Source organism: Elephas maximus, chromosome 15 (assembly GCF_024166365.1).
Source record: "Elephas maximus indicus isolate mEleMax1 chromosome 15, mEleMax1 primary haplotype, whole genome shotgun sequence".
NCBI classification, from domain to species: Eukaryota; Metazoa; Chordata; class Mammalia; order Proboscidea; family Elephantidae; genus Elephas; species Elephas maximus.
This window is the reverse complement of record NC_064833.1, coordinates 38067474-38092418: the sequence shown is the minus strand read 5'-3', so window position 1 is coordinate 38092418 and position 24945 is coordinate 38067474. Positions and strand designations below refer to the sequence as shown.

Sequence of the window (24945 nt, the reverse complement as noted above, 5' to 3'; positions counted from 1 at the left end):
CAAATGGTTAAGCACTTGGACTACTAACCAAAAGACTGGTGGTTCAAACCCACCCAGAGGTTCCTCAGAAGATAGGTCTGGTGATCTGCTTCTGAAAGGTGACAGCCTTGAAACTATGGAACAGTTCTACTCTGTACACATGGGATTACCATGAGTCAGAATGGACTCAACAACAACACTAGTATAGCTTTAGAAAAGATGTAAATTTTAAAAAATGGCATGAGATAAGATGTATTTGCTTATGTGAATTAAAAGAAGACAAGTGATAAGATATATAATTGTTTATGAATGCTATATGAGAACAAGATTAAATGGGTGAGTTTTATTAAATGATGTCTGTTAATGCCAGACCTACAAGGCCCTACATGATCTGTATTTCCCCCATCTCCCATCCCCGTTACCGCTTTTACCTGTTCTACAAGTTCCTCCCTTGTACATGCTGGTCCAGCCACAGTAAGCTCTTTGTTTTTTTAGAACACATGAAACCTACTCTCATCTAGAACATTTGTGCATGCTGGGCCTGTTCCTGGAATGCTGTCTCCCAAAATAACCATGTGGCTAGCTCCTGTACTCCCTTAAGTTCTTTACTCAAAAGTTACCTTTTTACAGCTTCCCTTGCTACTCTATCCAAAATTTCAACACTTCATGGACATTTCATTTCCTTTTTACCTACTTCTTATTCATCTTCTTAGCACTTATCGATATCTAAGTTACAATATATTTTACTTATTTATCCTGTTTGTAATTTATCTCTCCTACTAAAATATAAACTTTACGAGAGCACGAGAGCATGGATTTTTGTCTATTTCTTTTGCTGTTATATTCCTAGTCCCTAAAAATACCCAAATGATAGTAGGTGCTGAATATGTATTTGCTGAATAAATGTGTGTTATATCCCACTACCTATAATTCTAAATACTCTTAGATAAACCAGGGCAATTCATAGTCAATGATACGAAGCTGCTTATTACTAAATATTTTTGTCCTTTTTATCAAGATATTTAATGAAATAATATCTCATAGCCTATAAATTTTTCTGCCATTTAATGGAACTGCTAAATATGATAGTAAATAAATAACCATTTTACCTTATATATTGAAATTTATGGATTTCCTTGGCATGTATAAAAATCTGTGTGTTTTAATTCCATGTAAACATTTTATGTCAACACAATAGAGCTTAGTGTTAGTGAAATGTTTCTTTTCAAAGTAAATTAATATTATTTAACCTCGACTAAGTAGTATTTTGGTTTGGGTTTTTTTTTTTTTGGTTAAGTAGTATTTTAATTATTTTCTTTGTATCTGGGACCCATTTATTTTATTGGGAATAAAATTTGGAATTGACTGGAAGCAATTTTAGTGCTTTGGATTTTGAAATCTATTTAAAAAAACCTTTTAAATAATTTCACTTGCCTGTATTAAAAATGTTTTACATATCACAGAAAGTTTGTGAGAGTTTAGAAAAACATCTAAAAAAATTAGTTCCCTGAAGTATTATTAGGTTTTTTTTTATTATGCACGTTATCTGATGTTTCTGACAAGCTCTGAATTTTTGTTTTTTGATTTATGCTAGAAGTTACATGGGAAGACCAGGAGAAAAAGGTGAATAGTACAATAACTGATGACAAACCATTGCCGCAAAAGAAACACCAATCTGAGCCAGGTTTGTCAGGGTTTGGAAACCACATGAAAGCATGAGACGATAAGCGTTGCATTTCATGCTTTTTAAATGAACGCATGCTTGGTGTACCTCATTTTTCTCATTTTGATGTGAACTTTATAGTGCGTAGAGTCCATTTAGATTAGAGAGGTAAATATTTTATTTCAAGGTTTGTTTAGGAAACTAGTTTTACATAATTTGGAAAATGGAGCATTGTTATTTTATTCTTAAATTTAGTTCTTTTGGAAAAATAATTGAATAATTCAAGCGCAAATGATCATCTGCTTCATATATATTTCGTTATCTTGACCCAAATTAAACTGTCTTAATAGAGGAGCGCTTGCACCCCTAAAAAATATCATAGAAATCTCAATATATTATTTAACATTTGTCTTTGTAGGCCGTAGGCCGTCCTTTTTTTTAACTGCAAATGTTATTGGGATGTTTATACCATACAATGGTAACAATTTACTGTTTCAGGAGTTTAAAAACATTACTAACAATAACAAGGAAGAGGGATAGCATAGCAAGTTAATTCAACAGGGAGTCTCAATAGGAGAGTGCCGACACATTGCAAAGATTGCAGCCAGTGTCACAGAATATTTTGTGTATAAATTATTGAATGGGAACCTAATTTGCTCTCACCTAAAGCACAATTTAAAAATTTTTAAAAATAGGGAATCTCTTCAAATCATTAATTCTGCCAGTCAATTGAAAGGTAGTGTTTTTTTTATATTACTTTCTATTTTCTTTTTTTTTGGAGTGTTCTGATTAACTAAATAGAAGACAAAAATTTCAACCATGGATAAAAGAAAGAGAGGCACAGTCAGAGAAAACCAATCAACTGAATAGTCAGTACTACTTTTAATCAGTAATTGAATGAGAGTACACTGAAAAATTTCATTGAAATTTTTAGAATTTAAATGGAGCTTTTGGTAATGATATCATCATTGAAAACGCCTGTGTCTACAGTAATGCTGATAATGTGTCTTTATGTGATGGCAACTTAATATTAGAGCTCTAAAACCTGTATTTTAAAATATGTCAATGTATAAATTAAACTTATTAACAAATATTCATTGCTATACTAGTGAATTGCAGTTGGCACTGAGCTATATGGGTGCACAAGACAGACACAGCCGTTGCCCTCATAAAGTTTACATTCTGGAAAAAATACATAGCTTACAAATAATGATATGAATAATTAAGTTATAATTGTGGTAAGTGCTATTAAGAAGAATAGGGTGCCTTGAGAATAAGTATCACCATAAATAAGCCTGAAGAACAAGGTATAATGGAATAGAACAAATGACTTAAGCTATGTATTCTCTTTTAGTAAAACAGTAAATACTTAAAATGTAATAAAATATAATTCACATTGGTAATTTAAATATATGCATAAATGCGTGAGAAAAATACCTTGTTTTTTTCAAATCTTCAATTAAGAATCACTTAGTTTATTTGGATTGGCTTAATGTGATTTAAGATTTGCTATTTTTTTAGTGAAAAGTATGCCACTTAGTTTACAGTGATTGGCTTAATGTGTTTAAGAATGTGTTTTAAAGTAAATAAAAATAAATGTAAAATTTAATGTTTTATATTATGATTTATATAACAATATTTATTGCTGTAAAAATCTTTCCTTGCTACATTGTGTGGTATTGGTTATCCTTAATCATAACTATTATTTGTTTGTCTTGTTTGGCCTTACATGTGATTACATAAATATGTTTGTGACCATATGTTTATGTAAATAAGGTATATCATATATCAAAATCATGAAATGATACAATGTTTGGCTACAAAAAATTTTAAGAACTCACATTTTAAAGATCTCCTTTAAATATTATTAATTAGTTTGTTCCCACTTATACTGTATGTTCCCACTTATGCTGTATGTGTTTTTTATTATTCAAGCCTTCTAATTGAGGGCTTAAATAATAGCTTATAATAAAATAGCTTTTTAATGAAGTAACTCATAATATAAATAACATAAAATAAACTAAGTATGCAATAGAGAAAAATTAATTAGAGTACTCTGTATGGTTTAAAAGGTTTGTAAATTTTTCTAGTTTAGCAATAGTGCATTTTCTTCTATACTAAAAAAATTGGTTGTGGAAAATCAAACCCCAGAAGTTATAAGTATGGAATATGCTAAGGCAGTAAAAGCAATGTTAAATTTTAGTGTTCCAGAAAGATTTTTGTTGTTGCTTCTAAAAGAAAGGTAGAATATGTAAAAAAAAAAAAAAAATCATATATGTATGTATTCTTAATTATTGATACTTTGGAATGATAAAATTGGAGGAAAGATGTGGGATCTCAGGGAGAGCTAATTACATTTCACTACATGTTTATGAGCCTGGACTTTACAGAAGACACATTTGGGGTCATTCTTTATTTTGTTTTAAAATACATATATGATATTAATATTTTATTAATTATAATCAGTGCTGAATACATAATTTTAGACATTAAAATATATGAGATCATCTTCCATGAATTGTTAAAGATTCTTCCTCAGAGGATTAGTGTGGTAGACTTGTGGCACTATAAAAAGTTTATAAGGACTTGAACCCAAACCAGAAATGGAAAGTCAGCTATGTATTACTAGCATATATTGTTACCTTTTTCAAAAGCTTTTTATGAATGTCGATCCAAGAAAACCTTATAATACCTGGTAATTTTGCCATTCCTAAAATGTATACTAGCAACAAAAGCTGCTTACAATTTTAAGTATGAGATTATACAATTGGAGGTCTGAATGGCATGACATAGACTGAAAAATGAATTAACAAATATTTAGATGGACTTTAAAACTAGTATCTGCAATTTTTAAAGAAAAATCTTGACATCTCTGACAGCCTGAATCGGCTATCCTGAGAGGATCATCAACAAAAAGGATGATTTCCTTTCAATATCCCCAACTTAGTTGACAGCAGTGTAAATGAGAGTCACTGGGTGTGTATAATGGGAAGTATAATCATGGTTATCATATGAATCTCTTTGGTGGGAATATAAAATATGAGGATCCTACATGTGATTTTAAACCACAGGTTTTATGAGTAATGTCTAGAGTAGATCACTTAATGTCTTCCTAGTGTGGAATGTGGGTTAGATGTTGTTAGGCCATAAAGTTAACAAAAATTCTTGATGTTAACCAACGACGAATGAGCATGAATAATCAATTTTTTCAATCAGCAATCTGATTACTGACAAGAATGTTATGGTCGATAAAGATGCTGTGTTATTAAACATTTTAAATAAACTTTAAACAATCGATTTTATAGTTCTACCCTGTGAATTCCTATGGTAATTAGAAATATACCTGAGGAAAGGGCACATTTTTAGAAAAATTATCTCATATTTTACTTACATAGCACAAAAATCTGGCGTGAAAGCTAACTTAACTTAGAAGTTCTTCAGGCTGAATGGATGTTTTGGAACCGATACAGAGAAACTCACTCGTAGAAAGACTAATCTTGGAACTGAAAATAGTTGTGAAGCAACTTGAAGATACTTAATTCATGTAATTTTAAATTATTTTGTTTGATGACTAATTTATGCTATCCAAAAAGGGATTATCAGTCTTGATTTGCTGTTTTTTTAGTGAAAAGTATGCCAAATATAGGAAATTTTTTAATTGGCTTAGGTACTTTTGTTGTAATTATCCTGAAATCAGAACAATGCTACTTACCTTACTATATCGTATCCAGAAGACAAATCTGTGTTTTTCCATAAAGGAAGGGCAATGAAACTCTCAGCTGGGGTACTGTCTGATAACATGGTATATTGGAAATTGAAAATATTCAAAGTAACTATTTGTTTCACTACTTATCTGAACATCTTAATGTGTACATAAGTCCCTAGTTTTAGCATTATGTGATTCAATTAATGTATTAATCTTTAAATTTTTTTCAACATGGACATCGTTATTATTCTGTATGAGAATAGTAACTATGGTGAAGATAGGATTTTTTTTTTTTAAACCTAGTTTTACCTTTGGAATTATCTTTTTAAAAATTTATCTTATGGAAAAGTAAATATTCAGAGAAGTAATTTGGCAGTGAATTTGTGCTGTTTAAATTTTTATTCTTGAATACCTTTACTTTTTTACTTTTGTTTCCTTATATTCTGAGTATTTTCACATTTCTTAAAAGCAAAAGCAATTTATTTTAGTCTAAGTTAGTATTCTAATTGGATGCTAGCCTAATGGACCTCATCTGGAAAAAGAAGTTAGAGATGTGCTCTTGATCAATATTAGCAGTTTCAGAATTTCTGGGTTCTTGTAAAATGAGGGCATTTTATTCTTGATGGAAAAAAAGTGATGTAGACAAATAAAAAAAATGATGTAAGTAAATATTTTATACAACGCAAACCAACTGATGCAATTTTGGAATCAAATACTATTAACATAAGTAAATATAACATTCTTTGATAACAAGCAGATTTTCCTTTAAAGTGAAACTTCAAGAATTATCAGTTTAGTTACGCAATTAAGGTGGTTCTCCCTGAACATACAGATAAGTTCATAAGATCAACGTGGTACTTCAGTGACTATCCCTCTTTTGATTTTAAAAAAAAAAAGTGTGCTGTAGCTTGGAAATAATCGGAATCAATGGTCTTAAACTCCCTCAGTACCTACTTTGAGTATTTTTTGTCTGCATTTAAAATTACATTATGTGTCGGATTTCAAGGATAGAATCAGAAAAATAGCACAGCAAGGAAGAGGAAAGAAGATACTTGAAGATAAACAGGTTTTTTTGCAATTTTAGTGAACTCTTAAAAATACCCAAATATTTTAAAAGATTGTACCTTATTTTAATAGGTAGAAATTATTGTAAATGTTATGATTGTTGATAAAATCATAAGAAATTATAAATGGTTTAAATGAATTAGTTCAAGTCATTTGGAATGAGGAATTTTTCAAAAAGATTTTTGTCACAGTGTTCTTGTTAGGTACGGTCGAGTTGGTTCTGGCTCATAGTGACCCCATGCACAACGGAATGAAACACTGCCCGGTCCTGCGCCATCCTTACAATCGTTACGCTCGAGCTCCTTGTTGCAGCTACTGTGTCAGTCCACCTTGTTGAGGGTCTTCCTCTTTTCCTCTGACCGTGTACTTTGCCAAGCATGGTGCCCTTCTCTAGGGACTGATCCCTCCTGACAATGTGTCCAAAGTATGTAAGATGCAGTCTTGCCATCCTTGCTTCCAAGGAACATTCTGACTGTACTTCTTCCAAGACAGATTTGTTTTTTCTTTTGGCAGTCCCCGGTATATTTAATATTGTTCGCCAACACCACAATTCAAAGGCATCAGTTCTTCTTCGGTCTTCCTTATTCATTGTCCAGCTTTCACATGTATATGATGTGATTGAAAATACCTTGATTTGGGTCAGGCGCACCTTAGTCTTCCAGGTGGCGTCTTTGCTCTTCAACACTTTAAAGAGGTCCTTTGCAGCAGATTTACCCAATACAATGCATCGTTTGATTACTTGACTGCTGCTTCCAGGGGTGTTGATTGCGGATCCAAGTCATAGTGCAGACGTTTAGTTTGTTACCTGTTAACCTGGTAAATATTTTGTGTTTATATTCGTGACCTATCTTCATCTTTGTATCATTGAAGCTGCCTTATATTATGTAGATTACATATTTTGGCTTTTTTTTTCTAAGGGTAGCCCTCCTCCCACTCCTTTCAAAGGGCAGAAAAGTTCAATGACCTTTAAAGGCCCTCATAATATGTTTTGCTTTTAATTATGTGCAAGTTCTAATGTACATTTAAAACCATGAGGCCTCTTTGTTTCATTGTGTCAGGAACCTCCTTAATATAATGCTTACTCCTATAAGACATATATTAACTGAAGTAGAATTAAATCTGGTAACACGACCAAAAGTATAACTTCTACAAATGGTGATAAGTGAGACAATTAACCTGTGCAAGATTTCTAATAGATATCATACAGCTTTTGTGAAAACTTTATTTTTGGTAAATAAGCCCCATGTATTTGACTTTTATAATAAAGCTGATTACAGTTTATCATTTCTGTTTGAATTTGAGATATGTGTTCAGTTGAAATATAATAATAGTTAATATGCTGTGTTGGCAAGGGATGGAGTATTGGTTTGCATAAAATTTACATAATTTATAAAATTTTACATAAAAACTAACATTCTCATGAACTTATTTCCTTTTTCCAAATACGCTTAGTATTTTTTTTAAGGACCAAAATGCAGTCAAATTTATTATATATGTTGTGTTACTTTCTTTGATTAAAAACCCAACATTAATTTTTATAATTAGCACATTGATGGTAACTTGATTTTTAAAATATTGTTTCAAAAATAGCTTACCATAGATGATGAAAAAGTGTTTGTGAGTTATTCATTACATTTTGTAAATCTCTTCTATTCAGGGTAATTGGGAAAATATTTCATTTCTCTTTCATTAATTTATATAATCAAATGAACCAAAAATGATATGTAAATTTTCTTTATAATGTAAATCTAAAGCAAAGATCCAGCTATACTGGTGGCAGTAATGCACAGCAGTGGACACCTAACACAGAGTATACCTTCACTATTCTTTATCACTCTGAACTGGTTATTGGTTAGATGAAGAGCTGGAATGAGTTCATGTTAGAACTACCATTAATGGCAATGAAAAGTAGAATGTTTGACTGTGGCAAGGTACTGATCAAAGGAAACGCAGGGAGCTGGAAGAATGGAGGGGTACTCTTAACTTCTTTCAAGGATCACTGAAGTCTGCAGTTCATTACAATAATATATGCAAAATAAGCATTTATAGCTTATTTTTTTTTTACCATTTAAATAAGACGTGGCTTTTTTTTATGTGAATAAGATAATTGGCTCTAAGGTTCTCTAAGATGAGGATTAACAAATAGTACATAATAAACCTGTAACCACAAGGAAGGCAAAAAAAGAAAACTAAAAAGTTTTAGGTACATTTGATAAATATACTTTGAGATTTTATGATTTGCATGAATATTCTGTCTGCTGAATTAGTTATGTGATTTTTATATCAATTTAATTATGACCTGTTTTTAATTTATTGTATTCTCATAAAAACAATGGGAAAATGATTTAATGGAAGCTTTTCAGTTAGTTGTGAGACTATTGTCAAAAATCTTTTATTTTAATCCACCTATAAGACTTTTATAAGCCATATGTGGAGTTCCTGGGTGGCACAAATGATGAGTAATAGATTTTGCATTATTTTCTTTAAAAATTTTTTAGAAAAAATTATTTGTACTAAGATAAGCATTATCATATTTTCTTACATGAATAAAAGTATTGGCAAACTACTTTCACAGTTGTAGAATGTACCTCTTTTTTAAACTGTTTCTAATAAACACTATGTGTGAAAGTATCCAGTTTAGGTGTCACCATTTGAGAGTTCTTTTGTTTCATCCTTGTTTTGACTCTTTATTTCACATGTTTTTATTGGTCACATAGCATCTAGTAGAAAGAAATTTAACCAGGTAATCAGGAGACCTCGATTCTATTTCTGGTTCTATCACTGAACTTGTTTTATGATCTTGGGTAAGTCAGTTGAACTCTAATGTGCCTCAGTTATTCACGGTAAGAAATTGATGAATGGGTTGAGAAGAATTGTGAATGTTTTAAATCTATATAATATTAAAAACTTTGCATCAGTGTCTTTATAAAATAATCCAGACTAACAGGAAAATACTAGGTGGAACAAGAAACTTCATTTATTTATGTGGTTTTTATGTTTTCTGCAAAAAATAGTGTGTTTTTTGAGATGGAATATAATTAAACAATTATTTCATCCAGTACACACTGATTTCATTTTAACATGTTTAGAAACTCTTTTAATTGTATGGGAAATATGATTATAGGGAAATTTTGTGTGCAAAAAAAAAACAATGACAAGATATGATACAATTCAGCATTAACCAAAGATTGATATATCTCTGATTTTTCTACCTTGTCTTCTTTGAGAAATGGGTGGACTGGGGATGAAAAGAACATATGGTATATATCATTTTAATGTGTATGAGTACACTTCAGGAGGTGAGCACTTTTCCTAGTGGTCAATCCGATCAGCCACCTCTGCTTTGTAATATAATTGTGATGAGATTTAGGGTCAGATTTTGAATAGGTTAAAAATGTGCTTATAATAGTGCAATAAAAATAGCACCGCTGAATTTCAAAATGTCTCATTCCTTTTCCAGTCCTCTGTAACTCATACTAAGATTTCTTTCTTTTTTCCTAAGGGGGAAAAAATTTGGACGATCTTAATACTTTGTTCTAATAGGAAGTATTCATTTTCTCACTATTCAGATAAAGACATAATTTTGTTATAGAAAATATTCTTCTCAAGAGCTATAATTTCAATATATTGAATATAGCAAGTATATTTTGATACAGTTTATTTTTGTATGAATCATTATGGAACCATGATACATCTATAGCAGAACTGAATATGGTGTTTTAATGTAAGAATTTGTGGTACTTACTTCAAAGCTGAAGATACTTAAAGAGGAGGTTTTGGTATTATTCTGTATTATTCATCTGTGCTAATCATACTAGTGCTTACTCACTAATGTCTTTGGGAAAAAATTTTTCTTAGAATGCTGAATTTAGTAGACCTGTTCTTGCCTTCAAACTTTATATGTTCTGAAATTTTCCACGAGCAAAGGGAGAAAGAAGTGTTTTCAAAAAGTGTGCCATATCTATTGTAATAGATGGTGAGTTGAGATGGTTAAGTGTTAATGAAACTTCAATAACATATAATGTGTTTATAAGAGTTTTCTGAATAAATAAGCATTGTAAGGCAATATGATGAAAGAAAATTTGTCTAAATTGAAGGTTAGCTTTAATTTTTTTATTTTGAAATAAAGCCATATATTTTGGCAACTCTTCTAATAGAGTTATACTTTTTATACTCCATAATATTTTTATGGTAATTTTTTGCTGTATTGAAGTAATTCACTGAAATATTGGTCTCATGGCCCTACTTTATTTTCATGTGTTCACTGATTAACTCAGGAAACTTAAAAAGGTATTAGAAATCTGTTGGAACATTTTTTCTTGCTCTTTTTGATGATGACTGAAATTAATTTCTTTAGATGATAATTAAAAATTCCAAAAATCATTTTCACAGATTTAACTTGACTCAGTAATGTCTTGAATGGTGTGATCATATGAGTGACGTTATTTTTTACTAATGATATCTTTCTTTAGCACCAGTACTCAGGATTGGCTGTACCCAAGTAACTATAAACTTTTGAATCCACTTTATTTCTACACTAACTTTATTTTTCTTATTCTGCTGACCTATAGTAGCTTAACCAGTTCACCATCAGTTCTTGCTTATTCTTTTCTTTTATGGTATGCATTTGATTATATCTTCCCTACAACTGTATACAGGATTCTTTCTCAAAATGATTTTGGGCCTGCTCCTTCAGTGTCATTTTATACCTTTTGAGTATATCCACTCACACCCATCTCCTTTGTCTATGTCTGTCCATTACATGATGTGATCACAGAAGAAGTGGACTCCCCAAGAAGATATTCAGGTCTGTCTCTTCTACTGCTTTTCTTTATTATCTTTTCATTTACCTAACTAGTCCTAGAAATTTTTTACCATTTTTTATTCATTTCATAATTTTCATTCCCCTCTAATATAGGAAATTATTAAGTTCTACGTACATTTTTATTGTAGATATTTGTATATTTAACTTTTAACTGCTCCGATGGATTATAATAAAATGATTATATGTGTGTGTATGTGCATGCACACACAAATTCCTCCATTTATTTTAGGACTAAAACCTGTCTTTGGCTTTTTTATATACTTCTAAAAGTATTTTAGTTCTATCATGAGTTCAGCAGTGTGCTAGACTGGGGAGAATACCAAAAACCTATTGGTCATGGTACATGCCCTAAAGAAACTGTCATTATCCCTGAAGCATTAAGATATGTATGAAACCTGTTTACTGCCAGTATGGATGCTTTTGATGATACAAGCTGTGGAATCAAATAAAGTCTTTTTCAGCTAGATGTCCTCAAAATGCTCAATGGAAGAGATAAAACTTGAGCTGAAATTTGAACATTCATTCAACACACATTTATTAAAATGCCTGCTGTGTGGTACTATTCTAGGTGCTGGAAATAAGAGGACATTCAAAATAACTTCCTACCGTCCAGGTGCTTTATCTGAGTCTGACAAGTAAATGCAATAACATCACAGGTGCTATGAGAAGGTTATATATATATATATATATATATATATATATATATATATATATTATATTCTGTGAGAAAAGGGGTACAATGAAAGAGCTGAAATTTGTGTAATATTGAAGGCATAGTGGAAGCAAATGGATGCAGAGTTGGAAAAATAGGTTATTATTAGATATTGATTTAAGGATATTTAGATTTTCAAATGTTAGATAATTCCAAATAATGTAAGATATAAGGTTTGGGCCTGAGAGTGGGTTTCTGAGATATGGAGCATGGATTAAGTTTTGGGGAAGCAAGGAAAGCAGTAAGCTTTGATACTAGACATTTTATATGGATACTGAAGCTCCTGAAGGTGACGGCATAAGGTTGGCAGAAAATACGTGAAGAGAATTAGGGAAGTAGATGATAGTAGTAAGGAGGTGTAATGGTATGACCATAAAAGGAATAGATTTGTATGTGAGATTAAAAGCAGAAGCATCGATGCACACCTAGATGAATGCTGACACCACTTCCAGGCTTCACACCTAGATGAATGCTGACACCACTTCCAGGCTTCACACCTAGATGAGTGAGGACACCACTTCCAGGCTTCACACCTAGATGAATGCTGACACCACTTCCAGGCTTCACACCTAGATGAATGCTGACACCACTTCCAGGCTTCACACCTAGATGAATGCTGACACCACTTCCAGGCTTCACACCTAGATGAATGCTGACACCACTTCCAGGCTTCACACTTAGATGAATGCTGACACCACTTCCAGGCTTCACACCTAGATGAATGCTGACACCACTTCCAGGCTTCTGTAGCGCATGAAGCATAGGCTATTGAACAACTCCTCAAAATGTTTCTAGGGATGATAATATTCTTGTAAAAGGGTCAACTTTCCATTAAGGTTAAAAGTTGAAGGGAGCATTCTGTAATGAGATTGAGGACATATAGCACTTAAGTCAAAGGAATAAGGATTTCAGGGTCCATAAAGGAAAAGATGAAGCCCTAGTGGTGTAGTGGTGTAGTGGTTAGGATCTCAGCTGCTAATCAAAAGGTCAACAGTTCAAATCCACCAGCCACTCTTTGGAAACCCTATGGGGCGGTTCTACTCTGTTTCATAGGGTCACTGTGTGTTGGAACCACCTCAACAGCACCTAACAACAACAATGGAAAAGATTAAGATGAGCCTGAGCAGTTTGAGGAAGAAATAGGGGAAGAAGCCCAGGACAGGTAGGTTTGACAGTACAGATTGGAAAATGTTAAGAAAAGAATAGATATTGAGGAAAGGGAAGCATGGACTATTTTTTAATTTAGTAGTCAGGAGAATAAGGAGTTTAAGCCAGGCTTAGAGAAGGGAGCAAATTCAACGTTTTAAACAAAGTAATCTTCATGCTATGCATAAAGACAGAGGGAAAGGATTTGGCTGAGAGGTAAGTTTGAAGATTCTGAAGAGAAGAGGATTAGTAATGGAAGCAAACTTTCTTAAGATAGAAAAGAAGTGGTATCTAGGACAAAGGTGGAATGGCTAAATTTAGAGAGGGAAGAGAAGATACTAATTTCTTCAAATATTTAGATTTTAAATTACTTTTCATCTTTAGCTAAGCGTAAAATAACATATACTTCTAAAACTGCTCTTGTAGTTATAAATAACATATACTTCTAAAACTGCTCTTGTAGTTATAAATCTATAGGTACTTCCCTCCTTTTGTGGGGTGGGGGTGGGGGTGGGGGGGAGCTGAAGCCTGAGCTTTCTGACCTCGGCAAAGTTTCAGTTCTAGGTCCTTAATACAATAACTGGGATCTTGGTCTATAATAACAGGCCCTAAGTTCAGTATTCCACAAACTCACCTAAACCTAGAAATAAATGAAAACTAGTGCATTCTGTTCCAAAGAAATTTAGAGTAAAGAGAAAGTAATAGAGATGCTAATAAGAAGAGGGAGAGAGAAAAGGAAAACAAGTGTAGAAGAGAAAGCAGGGAAATTTGTGACAAACAATTTAGAATAATAAAAGTAAGATGAAGTTAGACTTTTCTAAAAATGACTGGAGTATATGACCAGTAAAACCTAATAGCTCGATTAACCTATCACTAACATCTCTAATGAATATGTAAGTTAGTGCCTTTATTGTGAACACCACCTATTTATAATTCAATCCAAAATGTGAAGGGAAAATCATTTCATAAGTCATAATCATTTCTCTCACATTTTGGGTTGAAGTGTATGTTTTATGTGTTAAGCCCTACAATTATAAAACCTTCATTTCTGTGAATAGAACCAAGTGTAGTCACTGCAACATAGTCCTACACAATAAAGGAATAGAATTGGTCATACATTTTGAAGCAGCAAAAAAAAAAAGTCATTTTTAGCCCTTAGAAATCATAATCAAGTTTCTTTTTAATGAAGAGTAGCGAGTTTATTTGGGTTTGTACATTTTATTATTATTATGAAATTTCACTTGACAATTTCATTTTGTTAAATAATTAGAAAACAAATCTAGAGACCATTTGAAATGGAGATTTTAAAAAATATTATTGTGGTAAATTACATAAAATTAGTATTTGCCTGTGTATTTAAATTCAAATTCCAATTACAGACTTTTTAAAATAATTACAGACCTGATCTAGAGCTTCTGACAGTCTGTAGTGCTTTTATATCAGTTATGTTCGTAAGGATATTTAAAAATCAGAAGGTGATTTACCAGCCATATTTCTTACTGATTTTTTAGACAAATTATTAACTAGTAGGTTATATGCTACCTCAAGAATTTTAGAGAATGTGTTAAGATTATTACTATGTCAAACTTGTTTACTGGACTTCAGGGTACTAGTGTCAATTTGAAAAGCTTAACAATTCAAGTTTAATAGATTTCAAGATTTTTATAAAAATGTTGAAAATTAGTAACGTATTTTGTGCTGTAATTATAATTGCTAATAAGATTATTCAGTTTCCTACTAGGGTTAAAGGAAATTTTTTCAAAATTAATACAATTACAATATTCTTTCTAGCTGGAAAAGAGTTCCTCTTTTTTTGTGATTTCTCTGATTATTCTGAATGTTGTCTGCTGATATGTATCATTTCAAACTTGCACTTCAATTGCCATGTTTTGAATCATATATCCTTCCATTTGACATTTTGCTCTACTCATGTTACGTCCTAATCGGTAAAGAGAAGTGACGTTTAGAACAGGGGGGAATTTAACATATGTGTATGAATGTACATACATAAATGCACATTTATCCGGAAATTTTCCAAAATCTTTTAGTCATCTACTTATTAATAAGCTTCTATTCAATCTTAGTGTACCCATTTTACAGATGTTCTCTGTGCATTGATTACATCCTATATTTTATGAACTCAGTATTAATGATGAAGCTCTAAGACACAGATACTCAAAATTTTTTCTCATGAAAACCGTAACCCTAGTGTACTGAAATCTTACTGGGAACTGCAAATCCATCAGTGCGTAAGGAAGCATAAGGTGCCAACTCTATGTTCAGCCCTATGTTAGATGCCTTAGATTTATTTAACCAAAAAAAATATATATGTACCTATATAAATACATCACACCATAGATGATAGCACCTGTTCATAAAGTATAATAATTAGCTCTGTTTTCTAAAGCTTATAAATACATACTCAAATACAAGAAAAAAAAAAGGGGGAGTTAAGAAAGTTCTTGAAACTTGAAATAGTGGGAATAAATAACTATGGTCTTGAGAATTTTATCCTTGTTTGGGGGGTTTGGAGGAAACTGGAAAGATTGGATTAGGGGGCAAGAGACCTAGTTTTAGCCCTAGTCCTACTCCTGAGCTCTGTGACCCCAGACACATAATTTAACATCTTTAGGCTGCAGCTGTCTTCTATTTAAAATGGGGGTTTGGAATGCATTGTTTTTAACTTTATGAATGTAAAATTCCACATACACTGAAAATCCATCCTGAATTTGACGTGTTATTGCTAAATTTTCAAAATATTTCTCATGAATTCCAAATATTATAACATTCCATTTTAGTTAGGCCCACCATCCACTTTAATTCTCTTTCCTAAAAATTTCAATTATTAGGCAAAATATTTTCTCCTGTAAGAAATATTAGCCTGAAAACTAATAGAACAGCACTGACTCTGGAACTAGACTGCCTGATCTGTGCCCCCACTTATTTGCTGTGTGATCTTGAGCAAGTTCCTCTCTGTGCCCCAGGTATCTCACCTGCAAAATGAAGATAATAACCTCAGAGGGTTATTGTGAGAATTAAATTAGTTAATATGTAATATGTAAAACATGTAGAAACAGTTTTTGGTCTATACTAAACACTATGTGTGATGCTATTATTTCATTTTTATGAAACAAGTTTAAAAACATTTTGTATTTTGAATCAGCTGTGTTGAAGCCCACCCATTTTAATCTGCAGGCTTTATTTTTATGGTCTAGGTGTTAATTGTTTTGGCTATATGCAATACAAATATACTAGTTTGTAGTGACTAGTTTGGGGAAATAACTTATACAAACCCATGTAGTAGAACTACTGCACATGTACTGCTGAGAGTTATCCTTTCTGAGGCAACAGAGTTGGGTAGATAGAGCAAGAGCGCTGAAGTCAGATAGGTCTGAATTCTAATCCATGTGCTGCCACTCAGGAGAGATGTGACTTTGGGCTGGCTGCTTACCCTTCCAAACAAAATGAACTTGAGCTAGATTAATGGGTTCACTATTTTAATGAAAGCATAAAAGAGCTTTCTTCTGAAAAGAGAAAGTCTTTCTAAGAATAAAATTAAAAAAAAAATTTTTTTAAAGGACAGGGACTTGACTACAAGGCAATTGTAAATTTCAGCATATCAGAAACATCATAAACAAATTAAAAGAAAAACAATAAACTGTGGTAACTAGGGCAGAGTATTAAGAGCCTTTATACCTAAATCACTTTTACAAATAAATGATATATTCTGTAAACCTCTATAGAAAAAATGGGCAAAGGACATGTACAGACATTGCACTAAACAAAAAATGCAATGGTCAGTAAATAGATAAGAAAGCATTTATTTCAGTCATAACCAATAAAGGAATGTATTCTTTTAAAAATGAGATATGATGTTTCACCTACTTAAAAAATAGCATCATTTTCATGCTGATGAGAGCATGGAAAGAAAGTGAAAGTATAGTTCATCATTATCTTTCTAAAAGGCGGCGATTATGCAGTATAAAAATCAAGAGCCTTAAAAATGGTCACATGGTTTTGACCTGCTATAAATAATGAGACAAAACCAAAAGTTATGTACAAAAGATTTGCTAAAGCAGTATTTGTAAATGTAAAGGCTGTTACCATGAATATTAAATAATGGGGTAATGATTAAATAATGACACATATGCCACCATTTAAGTGAAGAATTTTATTGACATAGGAATTAGAAATACTTGTTTCTATTTCTTTTATAATTTGACAAGTATTGAAAATAATATCTGTAAAGAACTTGTCACAGAGTCTTGTCCATAGTACATAATCGAAAAATGGTAACTGTTACTCATTGTTTCTATTTAAATCAAAAATTTTTCAGACATTTATTTAGCTCTTTACTCATGATTTATTTTCATTGTTAGCAAAGTCATGTTTTTCTATAGAGTTTTGAGTCTAAGTTTAATATATCAATAAACTATAACCAATGAACTGGTAAGGAAGTCGGGGATTATACCCATTTCTAGGATTAATTAAAAATAGAAATTTTTTTAATACTAGATGTGGGGCTTTGGACTATATTTTTCCTGGCACTTTAGTTCTTCGTCTGCAGCACCATAAGCAAGACAAACTAATTCCAGAGATTTTTTTTTTTTAAATGAATAATTCTTCCTTAAAAAATAGTGAAACAAGTTACGTTTCAATTCTTTGTTGCCCTATGAAGAGGCAAATTGTGTAACAGGTAAGTGTGAGATTTGAAGACCTGTGTGATCTTAGACAAGTTACTCAATCTTTCAAGTCCCAGTTTCCTTATTGGTGAAGAGGATTGATTGTGTGTGCGTGTGTGTATGTCTGTGCATGTCTTTGCAGTCAACAGAATAATAAAAAAAAAAGACCAGCAAAATGAAAACTTTTCATTTCAAGAGTAAACAACAAAATGCAAAAACGGAAAGAAAACAAAGGAAGAACCTGTGAGCTACCATTTTTCTTATACAAGTAGTCCCCCACTTACCACGTATTCAAGCTATGACAAATTGTACTTAAAACTGTCAAGTTTTTTTGTTTTTTGTACATCTTTATCATTAGTATTTTGTTGTAGCATGCAATTTGCTGATGTTACCATTCTCAGATGTTCACTCACAGATACTCAGTTTTATGATTTGCTATCCAAAACGCTGCCAGATTTATAAGGATACTGATAATAAAAGGCAATAACAATGAAAACTGAAAAAAAAAAGAAAGAGGTGTTCGACTTATATCAGAACTGACTTAAAGTGGAGTCGTCGGAACAGAACCCTGTTTTAAGTCGGGAACTACCTGTATAGCAGTGACAGTTTTTTTTAAAGATTAAAGTTTCCATGAAGTGTCTAGCAGGTAGCTGAAAGGATACCATTAATGCATGTCATAAGCATTCAAATTATTCAAAACCCTTCTCTAATGTTTTTCTAAAGCTAAAATATACACGTTGGGCTCAGGATTACAGTCAATTCTAGGTTTAATGTGTAAATAATGAAAATACAGTTCTTTATTAAGATAGAAATGAAAATCCAAGGCAGAAACTATTAAAAAACGCTCTTGTGAAATAGTCAAATAACCAACAAGTTTGACTATGCTAGACTCAAATAATCATTCCCTGGTTATTATAATGGCAGGTATTAAACTCTGATACAACATGACTGGCCTACGTGAAGAAGAGGCTATTTCTGAAATTCTTAATCCAGTGCTATAAAGATATTTTACATCCTAAAAATTAATTTGTTTAATCAATGTCTGCTAAACATTTATTGGAGCCCTGGTGACATAGTGATTAGGAACTCAGCTGCTGACCACAAAGTTGGCAGTTCAAATCCACCAGCTGCTCCTTGGAAACCCTGTGGGGCAGTTCTACTCTATTCTCTAGGGTTGGTATGAGTTGGAATCGACTCACAGCAATGGGTTTTTTTTTTTTTTGAAACACATACTATGTGCTAGTAGGCCTCATTCTAGGTGCTGTGAACACAACAGTGAGAGAGACAGACAAGATCTCACCTCTCATGGATTTTGTCTTCAGGGGAGAGGAAATAGTCACTTAACAAGATACGCTTAGTTATTAGTGTTATGATTTAATTTCCTTATATGACTTAGTGCGACTGGGGTAGGAAGGAGTTATTTTAGTTTTTGTATGTTTAAATATATATAAATAAAATTTATGGTTTATAAAAATTATGCCTAATTATTGCAGAAATTTCAGACTCTGGTATATACAAGAGTCTGGAGAGGAAAGTAAATGCCATCCCTTCATTACTCCACTTCTAGCAATGACATGGTTTACAGCTGTTTAAATTCTTGATTTTTCTAGTTGTTGTAGTTACTGTTTTATTTGGTGTAGACCTCCCAGATTTTCCCCATTATCTCTATTTATTTTTGCTAATCCAAGAGGCAAAATATGGCATGATGATTTTGACATGATTTGCATTTTTTGTAATATTGATAAGGCTGAACATCTTTTTGTAAGCTTATTGATCATTTGTTTTGTTTTAATATTTTATTGTGTTTTAGGTGAATGTTTACACAGCAAATTAGTTTCCCATTCAACAATTAAAACACAAATTGTTCCATAACATTGGCTGCTATTTCCACAATATGCCAGCGTTCTCCCATTTCCACCCTGCCTTCCCCAATTCCATCCTTCCAGTTTCTCTGCCCCTCTTTGCCTTCTTGTCCATCTTTGCTGTTGGGCAACGGTTGCACTTTGGTCTTGTGGAGTTGATTGTTCTAAGAAGCACATTTCTCACAGGTGTTATTGTTTACTTTATAAACCAATCTACTATTTGGCTGAACGGTGACCTCCTGGAGTGGCTTCAGTTCCAGGTTAAAAGGATGTCTTAGGGCAATAGTCATGGGGGTTCCTCCAATCTCTACAAGTCCAGTAATTCTGGTCTTTTTAATTAATTTGAGGATTTTTTTCAACATTTTTCTCCCATTCTAACTGGGATTTTCTATTGTGTTCGTGGTCAGGGTGGTGGGTAGTGGTAGCCAGGCACCATCTAGTTCTTCTGGTCTTAGGCTAGAGGAGGGTGTGATTCATGTGGGCCATTGGTTCTATGGACTAATTGCTTCCTTGGGTCTTTGATTTCCTTCACTCTCCTTTTTTCTAGAAAAATAGATGTATCTTACCTGGCCACTCACAAGCTTTTAAGACCAAACTAGGATATAGAACATTATTTTTATGAACTACGTTATGCCAGTTGACCTACATGTCCCCAGAGACTGTGGTCCTTAGCCTTCAAACCCAGAAACTCAGTCCCTCGAGGTGTTTGGATGTGCCTAAGAACTGTGCTCCGGGTGTGCTCTTATTATATGCAGCACATACAAATATGTGTGTACAGAAGCCCACAGCTATACCTATATATGCACACACATGTACTCCATTTTCCCTCTCTCACATACGTATCTACTGATATAGCCACTCACAAATTTTGGTTTGTTATTATTGTTATTTCGAAATTATATATGTTATAGCATTTGCCATAGTTGCCCTTTTATTTTTGCATACCTTTCATTGTCTTCACTTACCTTGGTCACGTTGTGCTGATTTCCCCCGCATTGTGTATTGCCTTTCCCTTTTTACTATGAATGAGGAAACACTGGTGGCGTAGTGGTTAAGTGCTATGGCTGCTAACCAAAGGACTGGCAGTTCGAATCCACCAGGCGCTCTTTGGAAACTCTATGGGACAGTTCTACTCTGTCCTATAGGCTCGCTATGAGTCGGAATTGACTTGGCGGCACTGGGTTTGGTTTTTGGTTTTTACTATGAGTGAGTGATTCTCTCTCCCTCCCCCTCCCATTCCTGGTATCCATTAAAAAAACATTGCTTTCTGTATGTTAACCTATCCTTGACTTTTATGAAAGTGGTATCGTACAATATTTGTCCTTTTGTGAATGACTTATTTTATTCAGCATAATGTCCTCCAGAGTCATCCATGTTATAAGATGTTTCACAGACTCATCATTATTCCTTAGCGTTGCACAGTATTCCATTACATGTATGTACCACATTTTGTTTATCCATCCATCCATTGATGGACACTTAGGTTATTTCCATCTTTTTGCTATTGTGAATAACGCTGCAGTGAACATGGCTGTGCATATGTCTATTCGGGTCACTGCTATTATTTCTCTAGGACATATACCTAAGAGTTGGATTGTTGGATCATATAGTATTTCTAGCTTTTTGAGGAAGCACCGTACCATTTTTCGTAGTGGTTGTACCATCTTACAGTTCCATCAGCAGTGTGTAAGAGTTCAATCTCCCCACAACCTCACCAGGATTTATTGTTTTCTGTTTTTTTTTTTTTTTTTTTTTTGATCAGTGCCATTTTTGCAGGGCTGAGATGTTGTCTCATTGTAGTTTTGATTTGCTAATGATCGGGAGCATCTCTTCATGTGTTTGTTAGCCGCCTGAATGTCTTCTTTAGTGAAGTGTCTGTTCATGTCTCTTGCCATTTTTTGATTGAATTGTTTGTCTTTTTGTTGTTGAGATGTTGAAATTTTCTATATATTTTAGAGATTAGACCCTTGTCAGATATGTCATTGTCAAAATTTTTTCCCCAATATGTAGGTTCTGTCTTTACTATTTTGGTGGAGTCTTTTGATGAGCATACATATTTAATATTTAGGAGTTCAGTTATCTGGTTTGTCTTCTGTTGTTTGTGCATTTTTATTATGTTTGATAGAGTATTTATGCCGTAAATTAGGATGCCTAGACTTGTCCCTATGTTATATTCCAGGAGCTTTGTAGTTTTAGGTTTAACATTTAGGTTTTTGATCCATTTTGAGTTAGTTTTGTGTATGGTGTAAAATATGGATCCTATTTCATTTTTCTGCAAATGGGTATCCAGTTTTGCCAGGACCATTTGTTTGAGAGACTATCCTTCCCAATGGAATGCACTTTGACCCTTTGTTGAAGATCAGCTCTCCATAGCTGATGGATTTGCTTCTCGGTTCTCAATTTTGTTCCACTGGTCTATGTGTCTGTTGTTTTACCAGTACCAGAGTATTTTGAATATGGTGGCTGTATAGTAAGTTCTGAGATCAGGAAGTGTGAGGCTTATTACTTTGTTGTTCTTCTTCAATAATGTTTTAGCTGTTTGGGGCCTCTTTCCTTTCCATATAAAGTTGGAGATTAGTTTTTCAATTTTGTTAAAGATGTTGATGGAATTTGAATTTGGGATTGCATTGTATCTATAGATCACTTTGTGTAGTGACATTTTCACAATGTTAAGGCTTGCAGTCCATAAACATGGTATGTATTTCCATTTATGTAGGTCTCTTTTGGTTTCTTGCAGTAGTGTTTTGTAGTTTTCCTTGTATAAGTCTTTTATATCCTTGGTTAGATTTATTCCTAGGTACTTTATCCTTTTGGGGGCTATTATAAATGGTAGTCCTTTTTTTTTTTTTCATTTCCTTTTCAGAGTTCCCCTTATTAGTGTAGAGGAATCTAACAGATTTTTGTGTGTTGATCTTGTACTCTGCCAAATTTTTCTATTAGTTCCAGTAACTTTCTTGTGAAATCTCTGGAGTTTCTGTGTATCAGATCATGTCACCTGCAAATAAGGAAAGTTTTACTTCTTCCTTAGCAATTTGGATGCCCTTTATTTCCCTTTCCTGCATTATTGCTCTGGCTAGGGCTTCCAGTACAAAATTGAATAAGAGCGCTGATAATAGGCAACCTTGCCTCATTCCCATTCTCAAGGGAAATGCTTTCAATTTCTCTCAATTAAGAATAATGTTCACTGTTGGTTTTGTATATATGCCCTTAATTGTGTTGAAGAATTTGTTCTCTATTCCTATTTTGATGCGATTTTTATCAGGAAAGAGTACTGGATTTTATCAAATGCCTATTCTACATTGATTGAGATGGTCATGTGATTCTTTTCCTTTGTTTTGTTTATGTGGTGAATTATGCTGATTGATTTTCTTATGTTGAACCACCCTTGCATTCCTGGTATGAACCCAACCTGATCGTGATTTATATATACATATATATATACTGTTGTATTCTTTTGGATAGAATTTTATTGAGAATTTTTGTGTCTACATTCATGAGGGATGTTGGTCTGTAATTTTTTTTGTTGTTCTTGTGGTATCTTTGCTTGGCTTTGCTATCAGGGTTATGCTGGCTTCATAGAATGAATTAGGGAGTATTCCTTCTTTTTCTGCATTCTGGAATAGTTTGAGTAGAATTGGTATCAACTCTTCTCTGAAAGTTTGGTAGAACTCTCCACTGATACCCTCTGGGCTAGGGCTTTTGTTGTTGTTGGGAGGTTTTCAATTTCTTCTTTTGTTATTAGTCTATTTAGGTTTTCTACCTCTGTTTGTGTTAGTTTAGGTAGACATTGTGTTTCTAGAAATTTGTCCATTTCTTCTAAGTTTTAAAATTTGGTAGAGTACAATTTTTCATAAGAGGATCATAATGATCCCCTTTATTTCTGTTGGTTCTTTTGTAACATTGGTAATTTCATTTCTTATTTTGGTTATTTGTGTCTTCTTATTTTTTTCCTTTGTCAGTTTGGGTAGTGCTTTGTCAGTTTTATTGATCCTCTCAAAGAACCAACTTCTAGTTTTGTTGACTTTTTCTATTGTTTTCCTATTTCATTTATTTCTGTTCTGATCTTTTTCCTTTCTTCTGGTTACTGTGGAATTCTTTTGCTGTTCCTATTGAATTTATTAAAGTTGTCAGATTAAGTTATTGATTTTGGATCTTCTTTTTTGGATAGAGAACTAACAACATCAGGTGGCAACCTGAGATAAAGACACACAACAACATCACCCAGATAAAGACTTCACAAAAGCAAAAAAAAAACAAAAAACCTGACTACAAGGAAACCACGGAGTTAAGCCGTAAATGACAACAGCTTCAAAATAAAAAGTGGGATTTTACTGTGCATTTATTGCTATAAGTTTTCATCTGAGCAGTACTTTTGCTGTGTCTCAGAGGTTTTGGTGTGTTGTGTCTTCATTCGCATTTGATTCTGAGAATTTTTTAATTTCCTCTATGACCCAGTAGTTTTTAAGTATGGTATTATTTGGTGTCTGTGTATTTAATTGTTTTTCCTTGCTCTTTCTGTTACTGATTTGTAGCTTCATGGCATTATGACCAGAAAAGATGCTTTGTATTATGTCGATGTTTTTGAATTTATTGAGGCTTGCTTTGTAGCCTCAAATATGGTCTATTCTGGAGAATGATCCATGTGTGTTGGAGAAGAATGTGTACTGTGCTGCTGTTAGGTGGTGTGTTCTGTATACATATCTATGAGGTCAAGTTGGTTGATTGTGGTATTTAGACCTTCTGTATCTTTATCGGAAACCCTGGTGGCGTAGTGGTTAAGTGCTACGGCTGCTAACCAAAGGGTTGGCAGTTCAAGTCCACCAGGTGCTCCTTGGAAACTCTATGGGGCAGTTCTACTCTGTCCTATAGGGTCGCTATGAGTCGGAATCGACTCGACGGCACTGGGTTTGGTTTTTTGGGTTTTTTTTTTTTTTGTATCTTTATTGTGTGTCTTTCTAGTTGTTCTGTCCTGTTGAAAGTGATGTGTTTAAAATCTTCTGCTATCATTATGGAACTGTCTATTTCTCTTTTCAATTCTGTTAGAGTTTGTTTTATGTATTTTGGAGCTCTATCATTGGTGCATAAATATTTGTTATTGTTATTTCTTCTTGATGGATTGACCCTTTAATCATTATGTAATGCCATTCTTTGTCTCTTACAATGGACTTTGCCTTACACCCTATTTTATCTGGAATTTTTATTGCTACTCCTGCTCTCTTTTTGATACTTTGACTTTTAACTTTTTTATGCCTTTGTATCTAATGTGTGCCACTTGTAGGTAATATATTGATCATTTTTTTTATCC

At 33.0% G+C, this 24945-nt stretch overlaps 1 protein-coding gene across 27 annotated transcripts in view; it reads left to right on the top strand.

Moving 5' to 3' along the window:
* The window catches only part of RIMS2 (regulating synaptic membrane exocytosis 2), a 647490-nt gene that overhangs the window by 466440 nt on the left and 156105 nt on the right, over window positions 1-24945 (top strand). For 9 of the 27 annotated variants that reach the window (XM_049853957.1, XM_049853956.1, XM_049853955.1 and 6 more), the window contains one exon: window positions 11191-11220. The exons of the other annotated variants lie outside the window; for them this stretch is intronic. In XM_049853957.1, coding sequence (XP_049709914.1) covers window positions 11191-11220 — 30 coding nt within the window. The remainder of the gene's footprint in view (window positions 1-11190; window positions 11221-24945) is intronic. 27 annotated transcript variants of the gene reach the window in all.